Source organism: Python bivittatus, unplaced genomic scaffold, assembly GCF_059951505.1.
Source record: "Python bivittatus isolate LINGU-HERP-01145 unplaced genomic scaffold, Pbiv_v1 ctg000430_np1212, whole genome shotgun sequence".
Classification (NCBI taxonomy): domain Eukaryota; kingdom Metazoa; phylum Chordata; class Lepidosauria; order Squamata; family Pythonidae; genus Python; species Python bivittatus.
The window spans coordinates 3874239-3895926 of NW_028277071.1; the positions used below are offsets into that span (position 1 = coordinate 3874239).

General features: G+C 37.1%; 2 protein-coding genes across 3 annotated transcripts; both read left to right on the plus strand.

Moving 5' to 3' along the window:
• The first annotated feature begins 347 nt into the window (after nucleotides 1–347).
• LOC103058566 (vomeronasal type-2 receptor 26-like) lies at nucleotides 348–6410 on the plus strand. Its single transcript, XM_088144022.1, has 5 exons — nucleotides 348–491; nucleotides 1930–2784; nucleotides 3178–3405; nucleotides 4514–4640; nucleotides 5509–6410. Exons 1-5 carry the CDS (start codon nucleotides 348–350, stop codon nucleotides 6408–6410), a joined length of 2256 nt encoding a protein of 751 aa, XP_088000148.1.
• Nucleotides 6411–12764: 6354 nt separating this feature from the next.
• LOC103058803 (vomeronasal type-2 receptor 26-like) lies at nucleotides 12765–18709 on the plus strand. 2 transcript variants are annotated; one of them, XM_088144090.1, is made up of 7 exons: nucleotides 12765–12892; nucleotides 13412–13420; nucleotides 14685–14853; nucleotides 15376–16230; nucleotides 16471–16698; nucleotides 17312–17438; nucleotides 17808–18709. In XM_088144090.1, the coding sequence occupies exons 1-7, from the start codon at nucleotides 12804–12806 to the stop codon at nucleotides 18707–18709; spliced, it is 2379 nt and encodes a 792-aa protein (XP_088000216.1). In that variant the 5' UTR covers nucleotides 12765–12803. The 2 variants fall into 2 exon arrangements, with proteins under 2 accessions (XP_088000216.1, XP_088000217.1); XM_088144091.1 differs by lacking the exons at nucleotides 12765–12892; nucleotides 13412–13420; nucleotides 16471–16698 and having other exon boundaries at nucleotides 14704–14853.
• Nucleotides 18710–21688: the final 2979 nt, after the last annotated feature.

The following is a 21688-nucleotide window of genomic DNA, read 5'->3' on the forward strand; positions in this document are numbered from 1 at the left end:
ATAGATACATATATCTAAAAATCTAAACAAGCTAGCATGTTATGTGCTTGTCTTACACCTGCCATGATACGCTCCATAGCAATGGTGAAGGCCATATTATATCTTCTTTTAACTGTAAAATCTCAAGAGAGAAGACATAATGGGCATCACCTTTGGAGGAAGATGCAAACTGATGCATCTTATATACTTCTTATTGAAGGTTCCTGACTCATAACTACCAGCACATTCTGGCTCTGATGTTTGCTGTAAAAGAAATCAATGAAAATTCCCAGCTCTTGCCCAATGTCTCCCTGGGTTTCCATATCTATAATGATTATTTTATTGCAAGCTGGACTTATCATGCAGCAATGCAACTGCTGTCTACAAAGGACCAGTTCATCCCTAATTACAAGTGTGATGATCAGAGCAAAGTAATGGCTATCATTGGCGGCCCCAATTCTAATCTATGTCTTGATCTGGCAACTATCCTGAACAACTACAAAATACCACAGGTAAGACGTAAGCATGAAATAAGGGACTTTTAGAAGCCATCCACTATTTAAAAAGATGTGGTTTGGGAATAGAAAGTGATATAACAGAAAGGAATATAATAGGGATTCAATTCTGCTTGAAAGTAAGGATATCCATATGTTAGACATTCAGTTTTCTCAGCAACGATATAGAACTAGATACACTGTAGATATAGATGATATAGATAGTATAAATACAGATACAGATATAGATATGTGACTTTCCAATACCTCCTTTCTTATTACTGTGATATTCTTTCCACTTCTATAATTTTACAATATAATATTGTTTGTGGGGCTTGCTAATCTATCTTCTTTCTCCCCTCTCTCCCATTTGATTGTGTCTGTGTGTTTATCCGTGTCTCCCTTAAGCGTGAAAATCATTTACAGATCTGTCTTGGGAGAACTTTATCGTCATCTTTCTCATAATGTATTTGTTTTTATAATGGGGCTTGTATCACCACTATTTATGGATGGATATACCTTTTCCATTTTGACTTTTCAAGATTTAAAATATGTATGAATTGTGCATACTTTCAGTTTTATTTCAGCATGATTGAATGGTCAGTCTATTGAATAATTGACTTGCTTGTTCGTTGTTTCCAACATTCATTCATTTATAATATTCATAGACCACCCCAATCAGCTGAAACTCTGGGTGGTTCATAGCAAGGAAAAAGCACTATAATACAGTAAACCTGTTAAAACATGAGTACTAATACAATCCACATAGTTAAGTCAATTGGTGAACCACAATCCCACTACAATTCAAAATCTTATTGAGATAAAATGATTTTCAGTCTTTCTGGAAAGCAAGCAGCATACATCTGGAGGCAGCATGATTTCTAGTGTGGAGGATGCTATAAAGAAAGCCTGACTGGTGAGGGAAATCTGCATACTGTGCAGTTTTCCTAAATGAAACATTTTTCCCAAGTATTTTCCCCCTAAGGTAAATTCTTATGGTTGGATTTTTCTGTGACATTTACAGAAAATACTCTGCTCTTCCTTTCCTGGCCAGATGTATTCTATATTTCTGCTATTTATATCTGTTTTTCTATCTGTACAGTTGGGAAGCTCCTGCTGGTATCAAGAATTTTCAGTTGTGTATGTTACTATCAACTGGTATAAAGATTTAACTATATACTATTTTAAAGAAGTATCTCAACATTATACATTTTATTCTACTATTTTTAGTCCAAAAATAACCAAATATTTTCCCTTCCAGTACATTAAAAGCATACATTAAAAGAGGAATTTTAATTGCTGTTTTCCTTAAATTAATAAATAGATTTGATGCAGCAGAAATGGAATGATGCCAAGGTAATTCATCCAGAATACCATATAGGAAATGCACTCTTACACAACGTAAAAGACATTCTGCTAGAGAAAATTCTCTTTCTGTCTCCTTTCATTATTTTAGATATCATATGGTTCTGCTGCATCAACAAACAAAAAAAGTAAAAGAGGTTTTTTCTACTGGTGGTTTCCAAGTGATAGCCTTCAATACAGGGGAATCCTCCAGTTATTTTTATATTTTGGATGGACCTGGATTGGGATGATTTCTGTGAATTACGATGATGGAGATTGGTTTTTACAGAATGTGGTTCCAGTGTTTGGCCAGAAAGGGATCTGCTTTGACTTCATTGAAAGTTTTCCCAAAACATCATATAACATTGACATTTTAGAACTGTTGTCAGAGGGGAATGAGTTATATGAAGTTATTATGGGGAGCACAGCCAATGCTGTGGTTGTACAAAGTGAGATTCTGTTAAATCTGAGAGTGCTGCTCTGCCTACCTCAATCTGAGGAGCTGCCTAATAAAACAAAAGGCAAAGTCTGGATTATGATAGCTCAGATGGAATTCACAGCAATCGCCTTTCAAAGAAATTGGTCCATAAGTTTTCTTCATGGTGCTATGTCTGTTGCGATTCACTCAGAAGAGCTTGTAGGATTCCAAGAATTCATTCAGAAAAGCAACCCGAGTTCTGAGAAAGGAAATGGTTTTATCAAGGAATTTTGGAAAGATGTGTTTCTATGTGTGTTTCCCAGCTTCATGGGACATGAGAACACTGAGGAAGAGTGTACTGGGGAGGAGAGGCTGGAGACACTTCCCTCGTCGGTATTTGACATGACAATGACTGGCCGTAGCTATAGTATCTACAATGCAGTCTATGCCGTGGCTTATGCTTTACATGCCATGTGTTCCTTACAAAGGAAACGCAGAGTAACGGTGGCTAGCAGGAGTTTGAAACTTCATAACCTACAGCCATGGCAGGTAATGTCATCACATCCATGAAGAATAGTTTGGTATTTATTTATGTTAGCCCTAACAAAGATTGTCAATTCTTTTACTAGGAAAACATTTTCATTTTATTATATATTTTTTTCATCAGTTTGTTCTCGAAGGGCCTCAAGAATACAGGATCCTTCTTAGTTAAGGCTGTTAAGTTGAAAGGTGGCACAGAAATGTTCTACCAAGGAGGATCCCTAAATGTCCTTTGGCCTACTCTAAACCAAGTATCCCCAGTTTCCTAGCACCAGAAACAGAGAAACCAAAGGATAACCTATATCTGGGTCTTACATTCAGTGTGATTAAGTGGATAAGTTGTCAGACTAGGATCAGAATGATTAAAGTTGAAAATAGATCTCCCTTCCTTTTCCAATTTAGCTGCATTGGTTCCTGAGAAGCATCTCATTCAACAATAATGTTGGAGATCTAATGTCCTTTGATGAGAATGGACAGCTGATGGCAGGATTTGATGTTATGAGCTGGGTCACGTACCCAAACCAGTCCTTTCGCAGAATCAAGGTTGGAAAGATAAATCCAAATGCTCCAGAAGAAAAAATTCTCACCATTGAGGAGGATACCATTGTTTGGCCAAGTAGGTTTAATCAGGTACAGTTTGTATCTACCTGATGATTCCATTGATTGTTTTTTATAAATGCAAACAACCATCCATAAAATTTGCAATAATTGTCTGGTTTTCTTTGGGCAACTTTCATTTGCATTTATTCCTCTTCTCTTCATGTTCCTCATGTGGATGCATTCCTACGTTTCATAACTGTACAATAAGAACAAATGTCAATATGTTCTTCTTCAAAGTCAAAACCAAATAAAACATGAAGCAGTAATTTGTACTATCATCGCTTTTAACTACATACAGAGACACACTTGTAGGTTAGGGGTGTTGGGGGACTTGTTTTTTTTTTTTTTTCCTGGAGGGACCAGAATGTTTGAAGGCAAAGTGTCCATGCTGCCATTTTTAGGCAAACTGAGGACTGAATGAGAAAGTGTCTTCATTAAGCCAAAGTTCAGGAAATGGAAAAACCAGCGGACTATAATACTAAATAATTTGTTGGGGGTGGGGGGGTTGCCTTTGAGTCAGTTTTGACTCTGGGCAACTGCCTGGACAAGTCCCTGCAGTTTTCTTGGCAAGATTTTGGGAGTGGCTTGCCACTGCCTTCTTTCTAGGGTTGAAAGAGAGTGACTGGCCCAAGGTCACCTTCGTGCCTAAGGCAGGACTAGAATTCACGGTCTCTCAGTTTCTAGCCTGATGCCTTAACCACTACACCAAACTGGCTCTCAGATTAAAATTAATCTCCATATATATTTTCAGCAAGTATGTGGGGGTTATTCAAGCCCTCAACATGAATGGTCTCACTGGCCATTTTACCCAGGATTCATTCCATGAGAATCTCTCAGTAGAGCATAAACCCACAAAAAATACATTTGTCCTCTCCAACCATCTGAGCACCCAGTAGTTTCCTTCATGAAAGTCTCTGAATGGTGGATGGAATTTACAAATGTTTGATGCATCCCTTATATCCAATTAAAAGCATGAAAGGGATGGATAGGAATGGAGAAGGAGCAAGGCCAGATTTCTTCCTCTCTCTGTCTCCTGAGATATTTACTGCAAAGAAGTTGAGGAGCAAAACTTCCAAAAGAAATTCCATATTTATCCATTTCAAATATTTAAAACTTCACTTTTTCCATTGTTGCACAGGGACATCCTATTTCGATGTGCAATCATCATTGTCCTTTAGGATATAGGAAGACTAAGAAAGAAGGGAAACCATTTTGCTGTTATGATTGCCTTCCATGTCCAGAAGGGAAGATTTCAAAACAGGAGGGTAAGATGTCCCAACAATGGAGGGCTTCGTATATATATATGATTTAATAAATGGAGGGCTTCTTTTATATATTATTATATTATATTATATTATATTATATTATATTATATTATATTATATTATATTATATTATATTACATTACATTATATATGTGTGTGTGTGTGTGTATGTGTATATGTATATATACAGTATATATATATTCACACACATTCACACACACACACACACATATATATATATATATATATATATATATATATATATATGATTTAATAAAGACAAATATTTCCAAACTATTTTAAAAGGCATTTTGCAGTGGCAGAAATACTGCTAGTTGAGGCTTAGAAAGTGACTCTCTTTGATAAATACTTTTCTGACAGTTCTTGATAGAGAATCTTTTCTGTTTTTTTGATGATGCAATATAAGAAGTACAGCACCCTGCTTTTGGTCATTTAGGAAGTTAATAAAGACAGACCCTTTTCACTGGCTGTTTGAATTCATAAACTATGGTTTATAACGGTTGATGAAGAATTTGCCGAGTGAGTGCTTAAATTTAATTACTTACTTAATTTTATTTAGCCTATCTGACACTCCAGTCACTAACTCTGAGTAGTTCGTATATACAATGTCTGTAAATCAGACTAAAAACTGCAAAAATGGCCAAACAAAAATTCAAAGAGCATCTACTTATATGAACATCAGGAGAAGCAAATGCAATAAAGGGTGAAACATCAAAATGTTTTTAATCATTTTCAGCTTTTGTTTTAACAGAACCATGGTAAATAGCCAGGAATCTTTTGGGGATGTAGTGGTCTAAAAATATTACAGACATACAGTCATGCATCTCTCTTCCTTTCTTTATTCCAGATTCAGATGACTGTTTCCAATGCCCAGGTGATCAGTATGCAAATGTAGACCATGATTTTTGCATTCCCAAAGACACAACCTTTCTATCTTATGAAGAACCTTTAGGAATCACTTCTGCCATTTTTGCATTCTGTTTTTCTTTCATCACAGCAGTGGTGCTTGCAGTCTTCATTAGATACCATGATACTCCCATGGTCAAAGCCAATAATCGAAATCTCACCTATACTCTCCTCACTTCACTTCTGCTCTCCTTCCTCTGTGCTTTGCTTTTCATTGGCCGCCCTCTAACAATCACATGCCTACTTCGACAAGTTGCTTTTGGTGTCATCTTCTCAATCGCTGTTTCTTGTGTGTTGGCCAAAACCATCATTGTGGTTCTAGCTTTTATGGCCACCAAACCTGGATCTAGGATGAGGAAATGGGTAGGGAAGCCACTGGCTAATTCCATTGTTCTTTCATGCTGTCTTATTCAAGCCATGATTTGTATTGTGTGGCTGGGAACCTCTCCCCCATTCCCTGATGTTGATCTACACTCAGTGACTAAAGAAATTGTTCTTGAATGCAATGAAGGGTCAACCATCATGTTTTATTCTGTCTTGTGCTTCATAGGATTTCTTGCTTTGGTCAGCTTCATGGTGGCTTTCCTAGCCAGGAACTTGCCTGACAGCTTCAATGAAGCCAAATTTATCACTTTCAGCATGCTGGTGTTTTGCAGTGTTTGGCTGTCCTTTTTCCCAGCCTACTTGAGCACCAAAGGGAAATACATGGTGGCTGTGGAAATCTTTTCTATCTTAAGTTCTAGTGCGGGGTTACTGTTTTGTATCTTTTCTCCCAAATTTTATATCATTATTTTAAACCCTGAATTGAACAAAAGAGACCAATTAATGCGGAGAAAGTATTAAGAATTCTGCTGGTTAGTTGTTCCTAGTGAAGTACAGTAAGCTGTGACTTGCAATTGAAATAATCTGCCTATTTACTTGTGGGCAAACTACACAGAAGACAGTTGAAATAAATACCTGTGCATATTAACCAGGTTGGTTGTTCCAGTGTATAAATATATGCCAAGTTTTTGTTTTTACTGGCTCAAGAACTGCAATCTTTTACATATTTAGCTGCAAGTAAGCCACAAAGAATATAGCTGAACTTCCTCTTAGGAAACCATTAATATATTCCATTGGAAGTATCTTTCCCCACCTTCCCCATGGGAATCTTTTCATTGTATCAGGTCTGTTCTATCATCTTTGTTTTGTTTTTAGATTATGAATATACTGGAAACAATAACTCTCTTCAGATATTTTATGGGATGCATATAGGGTAAAAATTAACACCAGTGTCCTTCCACCAATGCCCCTTTTCTGCTCAAACCATGCCTCTTATTTTATATACCTTCCATGGTAAACCATGGTAATCACTTTAATTTTAACAAAACTTTAAGAATGATTGTGAGTTTGATAATGTTTCTGTAGTACTAACATTGCCCTCTCCCACATACACACATTTCCTTCTATTTTTGTTGTTGTTTTCTTTTCTATACTTATCCAGGCTTAAAAGGAGTTAGGCATTTACAGATAGGGCAGGAACCAATGGTCTTTTGCACTAGATATAATCCTTCTTTGTACCTTTGTATAAATTAATATCAAGTGTGTAATATTTTTTTTTCTGTCTTATGAAATTATTTTTGTTTTTGATGCTATTGTTTTTATTCCAATGGATCAACATGGCTCGTAAAAGTTCTTATGTGCTTTTTTAAAAATATTCATTTTACTAGCCTTATGTTGGAAAGTTATGAATTTAATTCCCCAAAACCTTCTCCCCACCATTCCCCCTTGAGAAATAAAATAATGTCTTGCCTAACTGTTCTTTTCTCATACATCATATTTAGACAATCATGGTTGTTTGGGTCTGTTTCTATGTGAGTAAATGGGTATTGATGAGAAAAGAGGACAATGGGGGACAAGTAATATCATGAATATCAGAACATCATCACTCAAATGACAATTATGACATACTGTACAAGATTTGTGCAATGATACAATCATGCACATGATGCCATCATGGTTTGCACCAGGTGTGTGTGTCTGCATGCATTTCAGTTTTAGGTTTCATATGTGGTTATTTGGAAGGAAGATTAATTGAATTTACCAAGGCTCATGATTGAGTAGCAATATATAATTGCACTTCAAAAGATTATACTTCTTTGTAAGAAGATCATAATGGAAAGAGCCCCTAGACATTTGAATTTGCACACCAAGATCAGTCATGCTTCTCTGATACAGAGTTAACTGATTATATGACATCGAGTCAATATCAGCTCTTAAGACTATATAGATAGATCTGTCCCCAGCCTGGTCCTTCAGGTCTTCTGTCGTGATACAGGGTAGCCAGGATATATCTTGAAATATTTGGAAAATTATTACAATTTGTTTTGAGCATTTCCCCTCACTACCATCTCCACAACAACCCAGTGAGAAAGATTAAGCCAGAGGCAGATCACTCTTTCAAATCAAGGGGCATAGGAGGATGTGGAAAATAAGACATTAGGAGAATATTGCTAGATTCTTGTAATTTGTCATCAGATTATGTTAGTGTGATCAGGAGGACTCTGAGGAACACATAGGGAAACTGATAGTAATAAGTTACTAAGCCATGGTTTAGTCTGAAAGCAAGCAATTGGCTTCTGAATCAGCCTCGTAACTAGGCTGGAATCTGAAGTTGGACATTCCTAGTCTTATACTGACATAATGATCACCATGAAATATATGGTGGCTGTGGAGATCTTCTCTTTTAGGTTCTACCAAATAGAGGGAATCTTCTCTGTTTTAGGATTACTACTCAAGTGGACGTTATATGTAGCTCAGGGTATTGTTGCGTTCTAGGTGTTTGCGGACTGTTTTTATGCAGTGGCTGTTTCTATCAGCCTTGATTGGGGTATTGTTTCTTCCTTGATTGTTCTTGTGTATCTGGTGTTGGTTCCTACTTATCTGGGTATTGGATGATTGTTGTGGGATGAAGAAGGGTATGTTAGGCCACCTGTAAACAGCCAGAAAATTCTACTTCCCCAAGCCCTGACAATGGTAATTACCTACCCTGGTGTTGCAACATCTTCAGATAGAAAAGCAAGCTCAGAGAACACCAAGTACTATTTTGCATATTTTCCCATAAATATTGCATCGTTATTTTAAAGCCTGAAGTGAACAAAACAAAACAGCTGACAAGGAGAAAGTATCAGTTAGTTTGAATCGGTAGATCAGCCACATCTTCTTCCAGCCTTGTATAAATGAAGAGGCAGCTGTAAATAGCCTTCAAAGTATCCCTGGAAAAAGGTGTGCTTGCACCTACAACTGAAAATGAGATGCTGTCTATATGTTCCTGTGTCTATCAGAGCACTTCTTTCTAAGGATACACACTATAGCTCCAGTTCAGCTATAATTCACTGTGACTATGAATTGTGATCTTCTGAATACTGTGATAAGCCACTGTCCCATACTGAGTGCAGTATTTCTGGATCCTGATTTTAAAATGGTGTTATTGTGTGTTGTTTTGTTTTGTGTCATTTCATTTCATTTCATTTCTTTATTTATTTGAAATATTTGCATGGCCACCCATCTTAAGAACACAACTCTGGATGGCTCACAATAATAAAGCAAGAAACCAATAAAAACTATAAAACCAAAACCAAAAACCTGATGCCTCAGCAATCCTCCTTGGATGCATTGAAAAGTTCCATCCACAGGCTCCTACCTCACCCTATCCCAGCACCTGGGGAAAAAGACAGCTCTTTATGGCCTTCTGGAAGGCTAAAAAGGTGGGGGTCTGTCAGATCTCCAGGGTGTTTCACAGGGAGGCGGCTGCCATGGAAAAGGCAGACTTCCTAGTCCCACTAGAATGCAATATGTAAAGGAATGGACCTGGAATGTGCCCACTGTATCTGACCTGGTCAGACAGGCAGATACCTTCAGGGAGAAATAACTGGCTCCATGCCATATAGGGCTTTAAAGGTGATAAGCAACACCTTGAAGTGTACACAGAAAGAAACTGAGGCTCAGTGCAGCTTGTGCAACAGTGGCATGACACAGGAAACCAAGGAGTGCCCAACACTGCACATGCCATTGTGTTCTGAACCAGTTGTAACTTCTGGATGGTCTTCAAGGGCAGCCTCATGTAAAGTGTGTTGCAGTAGTCCAACTGAGAAGTGATCAAGAAGTATTTTTTTGTTTGTTTGTTTTTGAACACCTTCTTGCCAGCAATCAGCACCAGGATTAACACCAGACAAACAATCTAGCAGTAAACAATACCCTAATTAAGAAACTACCAAGGAAAAAACAACTCCCCCACCAACACTGACAGGCCAAGCTACTGTATATAAACAGAGAGCAAACCCCACTCCAGCACTGAAGATGTAATCAAGCCAGGTAATGAAATGTCTGCAAGAAAACCAAGCTCAGAGAATCCCAAGGACTCCACATTTATCATATTTTCTAATATTGCTCATAGATGTAGAACCTGCATAGGAACTCAAATTAATAGTCAGATAGCATTGTATTACATATATATAGAATCTATACTTGAAAGAAAAAAAGAGAAATGTGATTAAGTCCAAATAAATAAAACAACAAGCAAGTAGCATTGTTATAAAAACTGGAAAAAAACCTTAAAAATAAACAGAAGAATAAAGAAATAGAAAGAAATGCATGACTTCTTAGGGGGATACCACAGTAGCTCATCTCTCTTATAAGTAAATGTACAGAACAGCTTCAAACTATTCATTTAAACTAACATGGAAAATATAGAGATAAAGACTTATGTTGGCAATATGCCCAGGCTTATTATCATGAAGTTGACAAGAATGCAGGGGGAAAAAAAGTGAAAATTGAAGTCTTATAAAATGAGGCTCGCCTCAGACTTCTCCTTTAGCCATTAATATGAAGTGAGTCTTTTAAAATGAGGCTCGCCTCAGACTTCTCCTTTAGTCATTAATATGAAGTGAGACAGAATCAGGCTTTTCCACCAGCAGATTTCAACAATAGGGTAAAGGCCTCTGCATTTGAGGAACTGTCAAATTTATGCACTTTATGGCTGGTGTGGGTCTTCCGGGCTGTGTGGCCGTGTTCTGGAAGTTTTGTTTCCTAACGTTTTGCCAGCATCTGTGACCGGCATCTTCAGAGACCGGCAAAACGTTAGGAAACAAAACTTCCAGAACATGGCCACACAGCCCGGAAGACCCACACCAGCCATTGTATTCCGGCTGTGAAACCCTTTGACAATTCATTATGCACTTTATCTTGATAATTAATCCCGAATGTTGCTGGAAATCATATTAAATATTGAAGTTGTGTTGATCTAGCAAAATTTCAGGCTTTTAAAAACTTTCTTATCTGAAACTTCCTTGGTAAAATCAGGATAAATTAATATCTTTCTTTGGTTAGAACCCCATATCAATGGAGACTTTACTGTTTTCTGGCAAAATATATGTTAAATCTCATCTCTTGTAGTAACATGAAGGAACTGGTCAATAATGATATTAGAACTAGTTCCAGTCTTCTGTCTCATCAGAAGAATTTTAAACACATGTTCAATCTTGACTGGAAAGTCCATTCCTAAGGAGAGGAAATTTCTGAAAAAATCCTCCATAAATTCACCAAGATTTGGTTGACTTGGGGGGTTCTCAATACCAATCACACATAGATTTTTCCAACACAGTTGTGATTCTAGATAAGTCATTCATTTATCCAAAATATTATGACTGGCTTATGTTATGGTTCTGTGGTCTTGTAATTGATCTTCATATCTAGCCCCCCCCTTTTTTTTTCCTTGCATCTGCTTTAGATCATTCTTAAGCTCAGCCAGATTCTGTTGAATTGGCTTCAGAACTTGTAGCTGAGTCAGAATCTCTTTTAACAAGTTAGCAGAAGAATCTTCCTCCGCCATCTGCTCAGCAGATAGTGATGCAGTAGGAGTTATGTCATGCAGAGTGATAATCACAAACACTCCTGTTTGTGCAGAGCGCAGCAAAAAACTCCAGGAAAATATTAGCCATGAAAGCAAACATATCAACAGCTATTCACAATGCAATATCCATTTCTTGTTTCCCAAAGAAATCCAGTCAGAAAATATATACTAACTGGTGTTTATTGATAAAAATGCAAAAACCCCATAAAATGCAAATATCATACAAAATATAAAGAAAAACACATCTTCTCATTATATTGTAGCATCCAAGACTTATTAGCAAAACAAGCTTAACAAAATCTCTAGCTACAAACTCTTAGAGAAGAGGTACACTACTTGGTACTTTGTTACAACTACGTAGCCCATAAAACCTACATAGTGGCTAACACTAAAACAACTAACAACTACTCTGAGAGGCTGAACATTTTCCTCTCCTTGTATTATAGCTCTATGCCACCCCCACTGGGTAACTAGCATACACATGCCAATAGGTGGCAGTAAATAGCACAATACACAACACACAATAACAGGTGTTTTTCACATGATCTCTATAGCCAAAATATTATTTGTTATTGTTGTAAAGATAACGGGATGATTCCTTTCCCATGAGAAAGAAAAATCCTGACAAGTTAAACTAACTGTTGATTGTTTAGATTTAGTTGCCATGCCAATAGCTTACTAGAAGCAAGATAGTATGTAATTTAAAAAAAATTACCCAGTAAACAAACTCTTTATCCACAGAGTCCAATAATTCAGGAGTTTGAAAGCCCTTTAATCAAGAGAGAAGCGAGAGATGTGTTCTACAGCACCATTCCCAAACTGGAAGTGCAAGGAGCACCAAAGTTGAGTTCAAGTCTAGGGAATATATTCACATTTTCAAACCCTCAAGAATCTGTATCTCTGAATCATAATCTTAACCATTCCCCCGCTGCAATTATGAGATTAACAGTATTCCCTTCTCTAGTTCCTTGGGGAGGTGTAAGTTCTATTGGAAACATAACAAGCCAGTATTAAAGCATGCTTACCAGACATTCAAGGTTATGATAGGAGATTTATAATTCTTCATCAGCTGGATTACAGATCATTTGCATAGAACAGTCATGGGTTCAGTTCTCACAGTCAGCAACTACTCAGGGTGAACAGTGCTATACAAAGACCTTGCTGGGTCAAATCACTGCAGTGTGATTCAGTTTCTAGCCAGAAGAGTTCCATCAAATATGATAGCATTGGTGGTGTTGGTATTAGTGCTACTTCCACTGGCAGTGTGCAAGATTCCTAGCTTTAGATGTAATGTCAGTGAGCCTCTACCTATTCATCATAAGTATTACAAGTCTGGAGATTTCATAATGGCTGGCATCATTTCTCACACTTACCGTTTTTCAAATCCTACTTCCTATGAAGAACGTCCTTCTTCTGCACTCTTGGGTGATTTTGTGTAAGGCACTTAGTTTTCTTAATCCTGGCACATGTGTTTCCCAAGTATGTTTTATGCTGTGTCTCTATTGGTGTGTGTTGGGGGGAATTTTGTTGATGCAGGTTTGTTTTAGTCATTTATGAGAAAATAATGGATACCTTTTCTCTTTTCTTCTTTAAGAATGGTGGCAGACTCTGATCATGATGAATTCTATCTTCAGATCCATATTTCTGCTGGTTCCAATCCTTATACACTAATTGTTTAAAAATGTGAGGGTCAGGGTTTTTCAACATAACAGTCATTTGTTTGTGATGTCCCTCCACATTTTGCAGGTTTCCATCCTGGGACATTTGGAAGGGAAGCAGATTTGGAATTCTTTATACTGAGATGGATCTGCAAATTATTACCTTATTTCCTGCCACCCATACTTCTGGGTGATAGATACCTTTGAATTTTAAGAGAATATTTTGAAGGAGTAGAAACCAGTATGTGTGCACATTCTAACAGAATTTACTTCCCAATGTTGTAAACTGAATGAAGGTATTTTTTGTGAGACTGTCTCCTCATTGCTGTCCCCCTAATCTTTGTGTGCTCCATGCAAATGGTCTAAACATCTTATCCTGCAGAGGTTGCAGGATGGAGAGGATAAAAGGAGAGGCAGTTTTAAACTTGCCGTTATATACAGTATTATCAGTCTTAATCTGGATGTTCTGCACAAGTTGAAGAATGAGAGAAGAATAAGAGGGAGGGGAAGGTTCAAAGTTGGTATCTTAAATACAATATTCATAATCTGGGTGATCACCATTTATTTGAGGGTGACAAAGGGAGAAGATGAGCCATCCACTATGATTGTCATGGATCCTGTAGTTGTTGCTCTTTTTCCTCTAAAGAGAAGATGGCCCATAACAGAACCAAGAAGACATTCATAGAAAGTCTTCCAAAAGAAACCAGAGTAGTTTTGTAACCTTCCCAAAAGTTAAGGTCATGGGTATTAAGGAGCTAAATTTTGCAACCACATTTGGACCGCACTTAGCATTTCAACAAAGCAATGGGTTCCCTTGCCAAAGCTCTGTATTTTTATCCATTTCTTAGCCACACTCCAAGAAATCGATGTTATTGGAAATAGGAGTTAGGATGGTGACTCCGTCTATTTTCAGTGCTCAGCAAATCACTTTGAAATCTGGAATGTATGAAAACCAATGCAAGAAGAACATGAGTGTCGTTGATTCACTGGTTCAACAAACGAGATTTTGTGACCATTTCAATTTTGAGTCCCATACTGAAAAGTTAGGTCTACCTCTCTGGCAAATTTCTGTTTCTAAAATAATTCAGAATCTTCTTTTAAAGTTTTGAAACTTCTATGAAATCCTGCAAAACTGTTTTCTAAAAAAGAGTGAAAAAGTCCTACTAGACTCTTCAGAAGTGCTTCTGCTGTTCAGGTTCACTATAAACTGGACAAAGTGTTTCAGAAATGAAAGAATAGAAAACTATTCTGAGAAAAAGCACCAAGGGATATCTGCAAAAAAAATTCACACTTGTTCTGTTTTAATCTGATTGAAGCATATTAGCATTCTGAAAAATCTTCAGAGAAGTCACAAGGTTATTCCAGGACAAGGGCCAAGCAAACAATTTAATTTCAAACAAGATCTTTGCTAAAACAACATTTATAGCTGAATTTCTCTCATCATAGGGTCCTGAAACAGCACTACCAACATATCTTGGCTTTGGAATTTGCTTTAAAGGAGATAAATGACAATACCAAACTCTTATCTAACATCACCCTGGGCTTCAGTATCTACAATAATGATTTCAGTGCCAGTGTAATTTATCTTGCTTCCATGGAGCTTCTGTCCACAAAAGACAAATTCCTCCCAAATTACAAATGTGATGCCCAAAATAATCTGGTAGCAGTTATTGGGGGACCTAACTCTGATGTCAGTCTCAACATGGCAACTATTATCTGCATGTACAAGATCCCACAGGTAGGCAGTGTGGATAGACCTTAAGGATTTAAGAAGGGAGAATCTCTTCTATCAAATTTGAAGTATTTTTGTGGCCAAGTTATGGGAAAGAAGTGAACAAAATAGAGAGAAATCCAAAGACTTAACTTAAATAGAAACTCTTCCTTCCAGGAAAGAATTTATTAATTCCATTTTGACTTGTCAATTCCTTTCTTCATGAAGGTAGATTATGTCATGTGAATAGGAGCAGCTTTTTATGATTTGCTAGCCACATTCTTGTAAATAAATTCAAGCAACTGGGAGGGGGGCAGGAGGAAGACATGCTTTACACAAGACAATGCTAAAATTTGGTGCATTGGTTTCATGCCATTTGAAACAGAAATACATGATAATTAAATGTGAACGATAAAACAAAAAGTAAAAATAGAAGAGAGAATTTAGATTTTAATTAGATGATCCATCAGCAACATGTATGGACAAACACCCATGGACATACTGGTTTTATTTTGGAAATATCTTTTCCGGTGTTCCCTTTTTATTTAGCTGACATATGGCTCTGCTCTGATGATGGAGAACCAGACCCAAGGAGTTTTTTTCCAGCAGATGTTCCCAAGTGTGGCCCTCCAATATGAGGGTATTCTGAAGTTATTGCTGTATTTCAAATGGCGATGGGTTGGAGTGGTTTATCTGAATGATGTTAATGGAGAGAGATTCATACAGGAAGTGCTTCCCATGTTCTCCAAGAGTGGTATCTGCTTTGACATCATACAAAGATTCCCACAGCTAACTTTTTCTGTATTTGCTGATCAAATGGTGAAGGAGGGCTTTGAAACATTCTTGGGTATCATGAAAAGCACTGCAAATGTATTGATTGTACATGGTGAAATCCAGACCATCATTATTTTGAGAATGGTACTTCACTTCTCGGAATTTGAGAATATACCAATGGTAACAAAGGTCTGGATTATGACAGCTCAAATGGACTTCACATCACTTCCCTTTCAAAATGATTGGAATTTAGACTTCATGCATGGTGCTCTATCACTGGCAATGCACAGAAAGGAATTGTTTGGCTTCCAGAACTTTGTTCACGCCAGAAATCCTAAAGGGACAGGAGAAGACGGTTTCATCAAAGCTTTTTGGGAACAAGCTTTTAACTGTGTGTTTCCCATTTCTCTGGCAGACCAAGAAGAAAGCAAAATCTGCACTGGGGAAGAAAAACTAGACTCTCTTCCTATAACTGTTTTTGAAACACATCTGGCCGCTCACAGCTACAGCATCTATAATGCTGTCTATGCCGTAGCTCACGCTCTGCATGATGTGCATTCAACCAAGTCCGTGCACAGAGCAAGAGCACAGGGAGGAATATGGAACCTGCTGAATCAGTCACTCTGGCAGGTAATGGTATTCCAAGCTGAAATGTATATGCCTGTTCACCACATCTGTAAGAGTGGAAATCTAGGTTATATACTGTCTTTTTACATATATTAGTATTTCTTTAACCTAGATAAAGCTTCTGGGAGATAAGAGAGAGAGAGAGAAAGAGAAAGAGAGAGAGAGAATCTCAGATGTGAAAATTTGCTCCATTAGCTCTTTTTGAATATCACATTCGTATTTTTTCATTCTTCCTGATTTCAGTTCCACCGCTATCTGAGAAGCGTTTCATTTAACAACTCTGCTGGCGAAAAGGTTTCTTTTGATGAAAATGGTTCATTAATAGCAGGATTTGACATTTTAAATTGGATCACTTTCCCAAACCAATCCTTTCAGAGAGTAAGAATTGGCAAAATAGAACCCCCAGCTTTTTCTTTAAGAATGTTAAACATTCATGGAGATAATATTGAATGGCCAAATAGATTCAACCAGGTAAGAACTGAACTCAATTTGTGAAATTGTAAGTGATTTTCTGATGTTGAAAAAAGTGCAGGTTATTCAGCCCCTGAAGTAACTGATCTGTCATTGGATAATTCTTTGAATTTATCTCACTTATTTTCTCTAGATATTTCAAAATTCTACTTTTGTTCATTCTAGCCTCCCAATGTAAAGACATCTCTAGGGCCACTTCCTTAGGTGACTTGTCTTATCTTAGCCAATTCAGTCCATATTAGCTGGGAATGCATGATATGTGAAGCATTCAAGCTATAGTTTATAAATCACAATGGCAAAAAAAATCAACCAATCACATTATGCCAGCTACTAGTTTGTCCTCTATACCTATCATACAAAAACAAAACAAAATTTAGAAAAAAAACAGAGCTAATAGCTATGAAAAACCATGATGTGAAACAACTGAGTAGAAATAACATGAGGTGGTGGGCATGGTTGCCAAAGCTTACATCATATTTGTAAAAGAGTGAAACTGCTATATATCAGTCCGCAAATGCTCTTGAAAAGTCATGCTAGTATGCTATTTCTTAGCCCATTTCATAAAGTAATTTTCAAAAATTGTAAATCACTTACCCTTTGCATTTATGAACAGGCATGGCCCCTTTCTCTCTGTAACAACAAATGTCATGGAGGCACCAGTAAGACAAAGATAGAAGGGAAGCCAAACTGTTGCTACAGTTGCCTTCCATGCCCTGAAGGGAAAATGTCAAACCAGACAGGTAAGAGATACGATACAGAGAGGTTTTCAAAATATTGGCTGTGATCTTGAATTCCACAAGATCATTCAAAATGTGGGGGTGATTAGGATTAGGGAAGGGAGGAAAAAACATGGTCTCATGGAGTAATCTCTGTGTTCTTGAGGGTAGCATGGTATCTTATTTCACAGATACAGAATATATGGGAATACAATCAAAGGCAAGAAGGGGGTATCTTCTGTGATACCCCTGAGCCCTATTTTATCTCTCTCTTATATCAAGGTGTATTTTCTTTCACAATGTCTAACGGAAGTAGTACATAAATCTATGAAATTTTAGTAGAAATTTACATAAATCTTCCCAGAAATTTCTTGCTAATGCTTTCTTTTCCAGATATGGATGACTGTATCCAGTGTCCAGAGGATAAATATTCAAACTATGGCCAAAATGCATGCCTTCCAAAAGATATAAGCTTCTTGTCTTATGAAGAGTCGTTAGGGATCAGCTTGGCCATATTTGCTCTTTCCTTCTCTTCTGTTACAGCTTTGGTGCTTAGAATCTTCCTCAAGCACCAGGACACTCCCATCGTGAAGGCCAATAACCGGAACCTTACCTACACTCTCCTCATCTCTCTCTTCCTCTGCTTCCTTTGTACTTTGCTATTCATTGGGCGGCCTGAGAAGATACCATGCCTTTTCCGCCAAACAGCTTTTGGCATCATCTTTACAGTGGCAGTGTCTTGTGTACTAGCCAAAACCATCACTGTGGTTCTGTCCTTCATGGCCACCAAGCCAGGATCCCAAATGAGAAAATGGGTGGGCAAAAGACTGGCAACCTCCATTGTTCTTTCTAGCTCCTTTATACAAGCCTCTATTTGTACTGTGTGGTTGGCAACCTCACCTCCATTCCCGGATTTTGATACTCACTCAATAACTGAAAAAATTGTTCTGGAATGTAATGAAGGTTCTGCTATCATGTTTTATTGTGTATTGGGTTTTATGGGTATCTTGGCCATTATCTGTTTCACTCTTGCTTTCCTGGCCAGAAAGCTGCCTGACAGTTTTAATGAAGCCAAGTTTATCACTTTCAGCATGTTGTTATTTTGCACTGTTTGGTTGTCCTTCGTTCCAACCTACTTATGCACCAAGGGGAAATATATGGTAGCTGTGGAGATCTTCTCCATCTTGGCCTCCAGTGCTGGTTTATTGATTTGTATCTTCTCCCCAAAATGCTACATAATTGTTTTAAGGCCTGAGTTGAACAGCAGAGAACACCTAATGAAGAGAAAGAATTAAAGAATATACCTTGCCCAGATGAAATTAGCTATAACTTCATTAGGGGACACCTAATGAAGAGAAAGAATTCAAGAATATATCTTGCCCAGATGAAATTAGCTATAACTTAATTTAATTTTAAGAGACTGGGTTTAGTCACAATAACATGTTGTGTCTAAACAGTATCTGAAGAACTAATCATAGATGGATTGGAAGAGTCACTTTTGGTTTTTGTATTTCTTCACTGGAATATAAGCTTCATAGGAATAATGTTGGATCTTGGAATAAAACAAAACTCTTGTAAAATATTTGCAGATGTTCCTGTTTTTTCAGCTCCAAATGCAAAATGAAATTTATGTACATTTATGTAATGAATATTACATGGACAACACTTTATTTTTTTCACCTCTAGAAATACAGTATGTTGCAAATTCTTAGATGTACAGTATAGTACTTTATAGTGAGGATGAAAAGCTAGTTTGATGTAGTGGTTAAAAGCACTGGAATAGAAACTGGGAGACTGAGAGTTCTAGTCCTGCCTTAATTACAAAACCAGCTACATGACTTTGGGGCAGTCACTGTCTCTCAGCAATAAGAAGCAGGAAATGGAAAGCCACTTCCAAAGAGCATTGCTTAGAAAACGTCTTTGAGTTGTCCATGTAGTTTCCAGGAATCAAAACTGACTCAAAGGCACATGTGCATGTACACACACACATACACAGACTAGAAATTGAGACATCATATACACAACAGATATACATAAGATATATCTGATCTCAAGATTTGATTTAGTTTTGTTTTAACTTAGTACAATTTTATATCTCACTAAGAATTATTTATTATTTATTTATTTACTTATTAGATTTATATGCCATCCATCTCCCCCAGAGGGTGACTCTGGGTGGCTTACAATTAAAATCTGAAACAATAAAAACAATAAAAATATAAATATCCATATTTATTTATTTTATTGGATTTCTCCGCCGCCCATCTCCCCCACAATAGGGGACTCTGGGCGACTTACAAATATTAAAATAACTTATGACTTATATGACTTATAAATATTAAAATAACTAGGAACAATCCTATATAAAAAGCCTATATACAATTCAAGATGATGGAGGGGGGAGCAGTATTGATCATCCCACCAGCCAATTCCAACAATGCAAGCCCCCACCTGGCATAGCCATGTTTCATGCTTCCAAAGATTACAGCTGTTTTTTAATACATGATTACTGCAGCAAGACTTCTTTATGCACAATTTTGGAAAACCCAGACACTACCAACAATACAAGAATGGTTGTTAAAACTGATGGAAATGGCAGAAAATGATAAACTGACTTGCGTATTAAAAGAAAACTCAAATAACTATTACCTTAAAGAATGGAAACCATTGATGGACTATTGTCAGAAGCTGCATCACCCAACTATTGTTGTTTTCCATTGTATTGCATTCGATGGGAGTTGGATTGATTTGTTTCTGCCACTTGTAACTAAGGAGCGGGGGGGGGGGTTGCTGTTAAAGGTTGTAATAGGAGTAGTAACGGGAGGTGGGAAGGAGCTTAACCATATATGGGCAATTTAGACTGGCCTGATTGCCAGCAAGGCAGCTGGGGCCCAAAGAGCCAGGAAGGAGCTCGGGTAGGAGGGGGAGGAAGGAAAGAGGTCACCACCGGGTGGAGAAGAATTGAGACTCCAGGCAATAAGGAGAGGGGGGATAAATAGAGGGAAGTTTACCCAAGGCTTTAGTTTTAGCAATGTTCTGTTTGCAAGCTACATGTACTCCTTAAGAAGTATTTTTCTGAACCAAGCCTGGTTGTGTGAGAATGCTTCTGAATTGGGTTTTGGACATTGTGGATTTGACAACTATTTGCAAAATGCAGGTGGGGTGAAGCTTACATGGGGATTTGAAGATTAGATTATAAATGTAATGGGATATATTTTGACAAAGAATTACTCCTACTTAATGTATTAAAAACTAGCACTTATGATAGTGTTACTATTCCTAAGATCAGAGATAGATTGGAAGTTATCTATTTTTCATATCTTTTTTCTTTTTCTTTTACTTTATCTCACTTTTCCTTTTCTTTATAATTTGTATTTTCAATTTTCTTTTTCATTTCTAACTTTTAACTTTGTAACTTTAAAATTTCAATAAAATATTATTAAAAAAAAAAGATTACAGCTGTTTTTTTTCTGTTTCTTAGCCATCTTCTCCATCATTGAGCCCCCACATTATTATCTGGTATAAAGATACTGATAGATCAGAAGATCCTTGTGAACATGTCAACTTGTTCCTATCATTCTCATTTATTTCCCCAAAAGAAAAACAATGTCAACACTTGTTGAGGAAATTCTAAGAGCCGTTGTAAATCTCCCTTTGTAAACTTACAATGATTGTCAGACCTTCTTTATGGTGAAATAAAGAAACCAAGAAGCAGACACACCACATCCCAAACTGGTCCAACATAGCTGAGGCATCAGAATCTTGGGGATAGGTGAGTAAAGTCGATGTGTACCCTAGGTGTTCCTGGGTATTGTACCTAGCAGTAAGCTGCAATTATAGTAAACATAATCAATGAAGTGCATATAGACAAAAGTTCTGTGTGGTTAAAATTGAGCAAGATAGAAAGTGAAAGTAAACCAGCTGAATTTGCCCATTGTCTCTTAAATGTTTTGTTTCTCCTCATATCATAACAAGAATCTGCTCCAAAAGAGGGTGTGCATAAGCGCTTGCATTTTTAAAGGAGATTCAGTTGGAGGTTTTGAAGAGGATCTGATTCAATTCATCCTTGTTATTCAAGATTCAAGAACAAAACAATGTAATTTGAGAGATACTTTTTTAATGTTTGTTTGCTTTTGTTTCATTAAGTCAACTCTTGGCTATAAAGGGGAAGCATTAAAATGCCTGCACTTTAATTTTTGGCTGAATGAGATGAAAATGACAACTTTAAAATGACTTTTTTTAAAAAAAGTTTTAATACGAAGCTCCCTTTCCTG

Coding starts and splice junctions, on each gene's coding strand:
- LOC103058566 (XM_088144022.1), top strand. CDS start 348: ATGCAACTGCTGTCTACAAAGGACCAGTTCATCCCTAATTACAAGTGT. Junction 492..1,929: donor ACAACTACAAAATACCACAG/GTAAGACGTAAG, acceptor TCATTATTTTAG/ATATCATATGGTTCTGCTGC. Junction 2,785..3,177: donor ATAACCTACAGCCATGGCAG/GTAATGTCATCA, acceptor TTTCCAATTTAG/CTGCATTGGTTCCTGAGAAG.
- LOC103058803 (XM_088144090.1), top strand. CDS start 12,804: ATGGCTGGCATCATTTCTCACACTTACCGTTTTTCAAATCCTACTTCC. Junction 14,854..15,375: donor GCATGTACAAGATCCCACAG/GTAGGCAGTGTG, acceptor CTTTTTATTTAG/CTGACATATGGCTCTGCTCT. Junction 17,439..17,807: donor GAAAATGTCAAACCAGACAG/GTAAGAGATACG, acceptor TTTCTTTTCCAG/ATATGGATGACTGTATCCAG.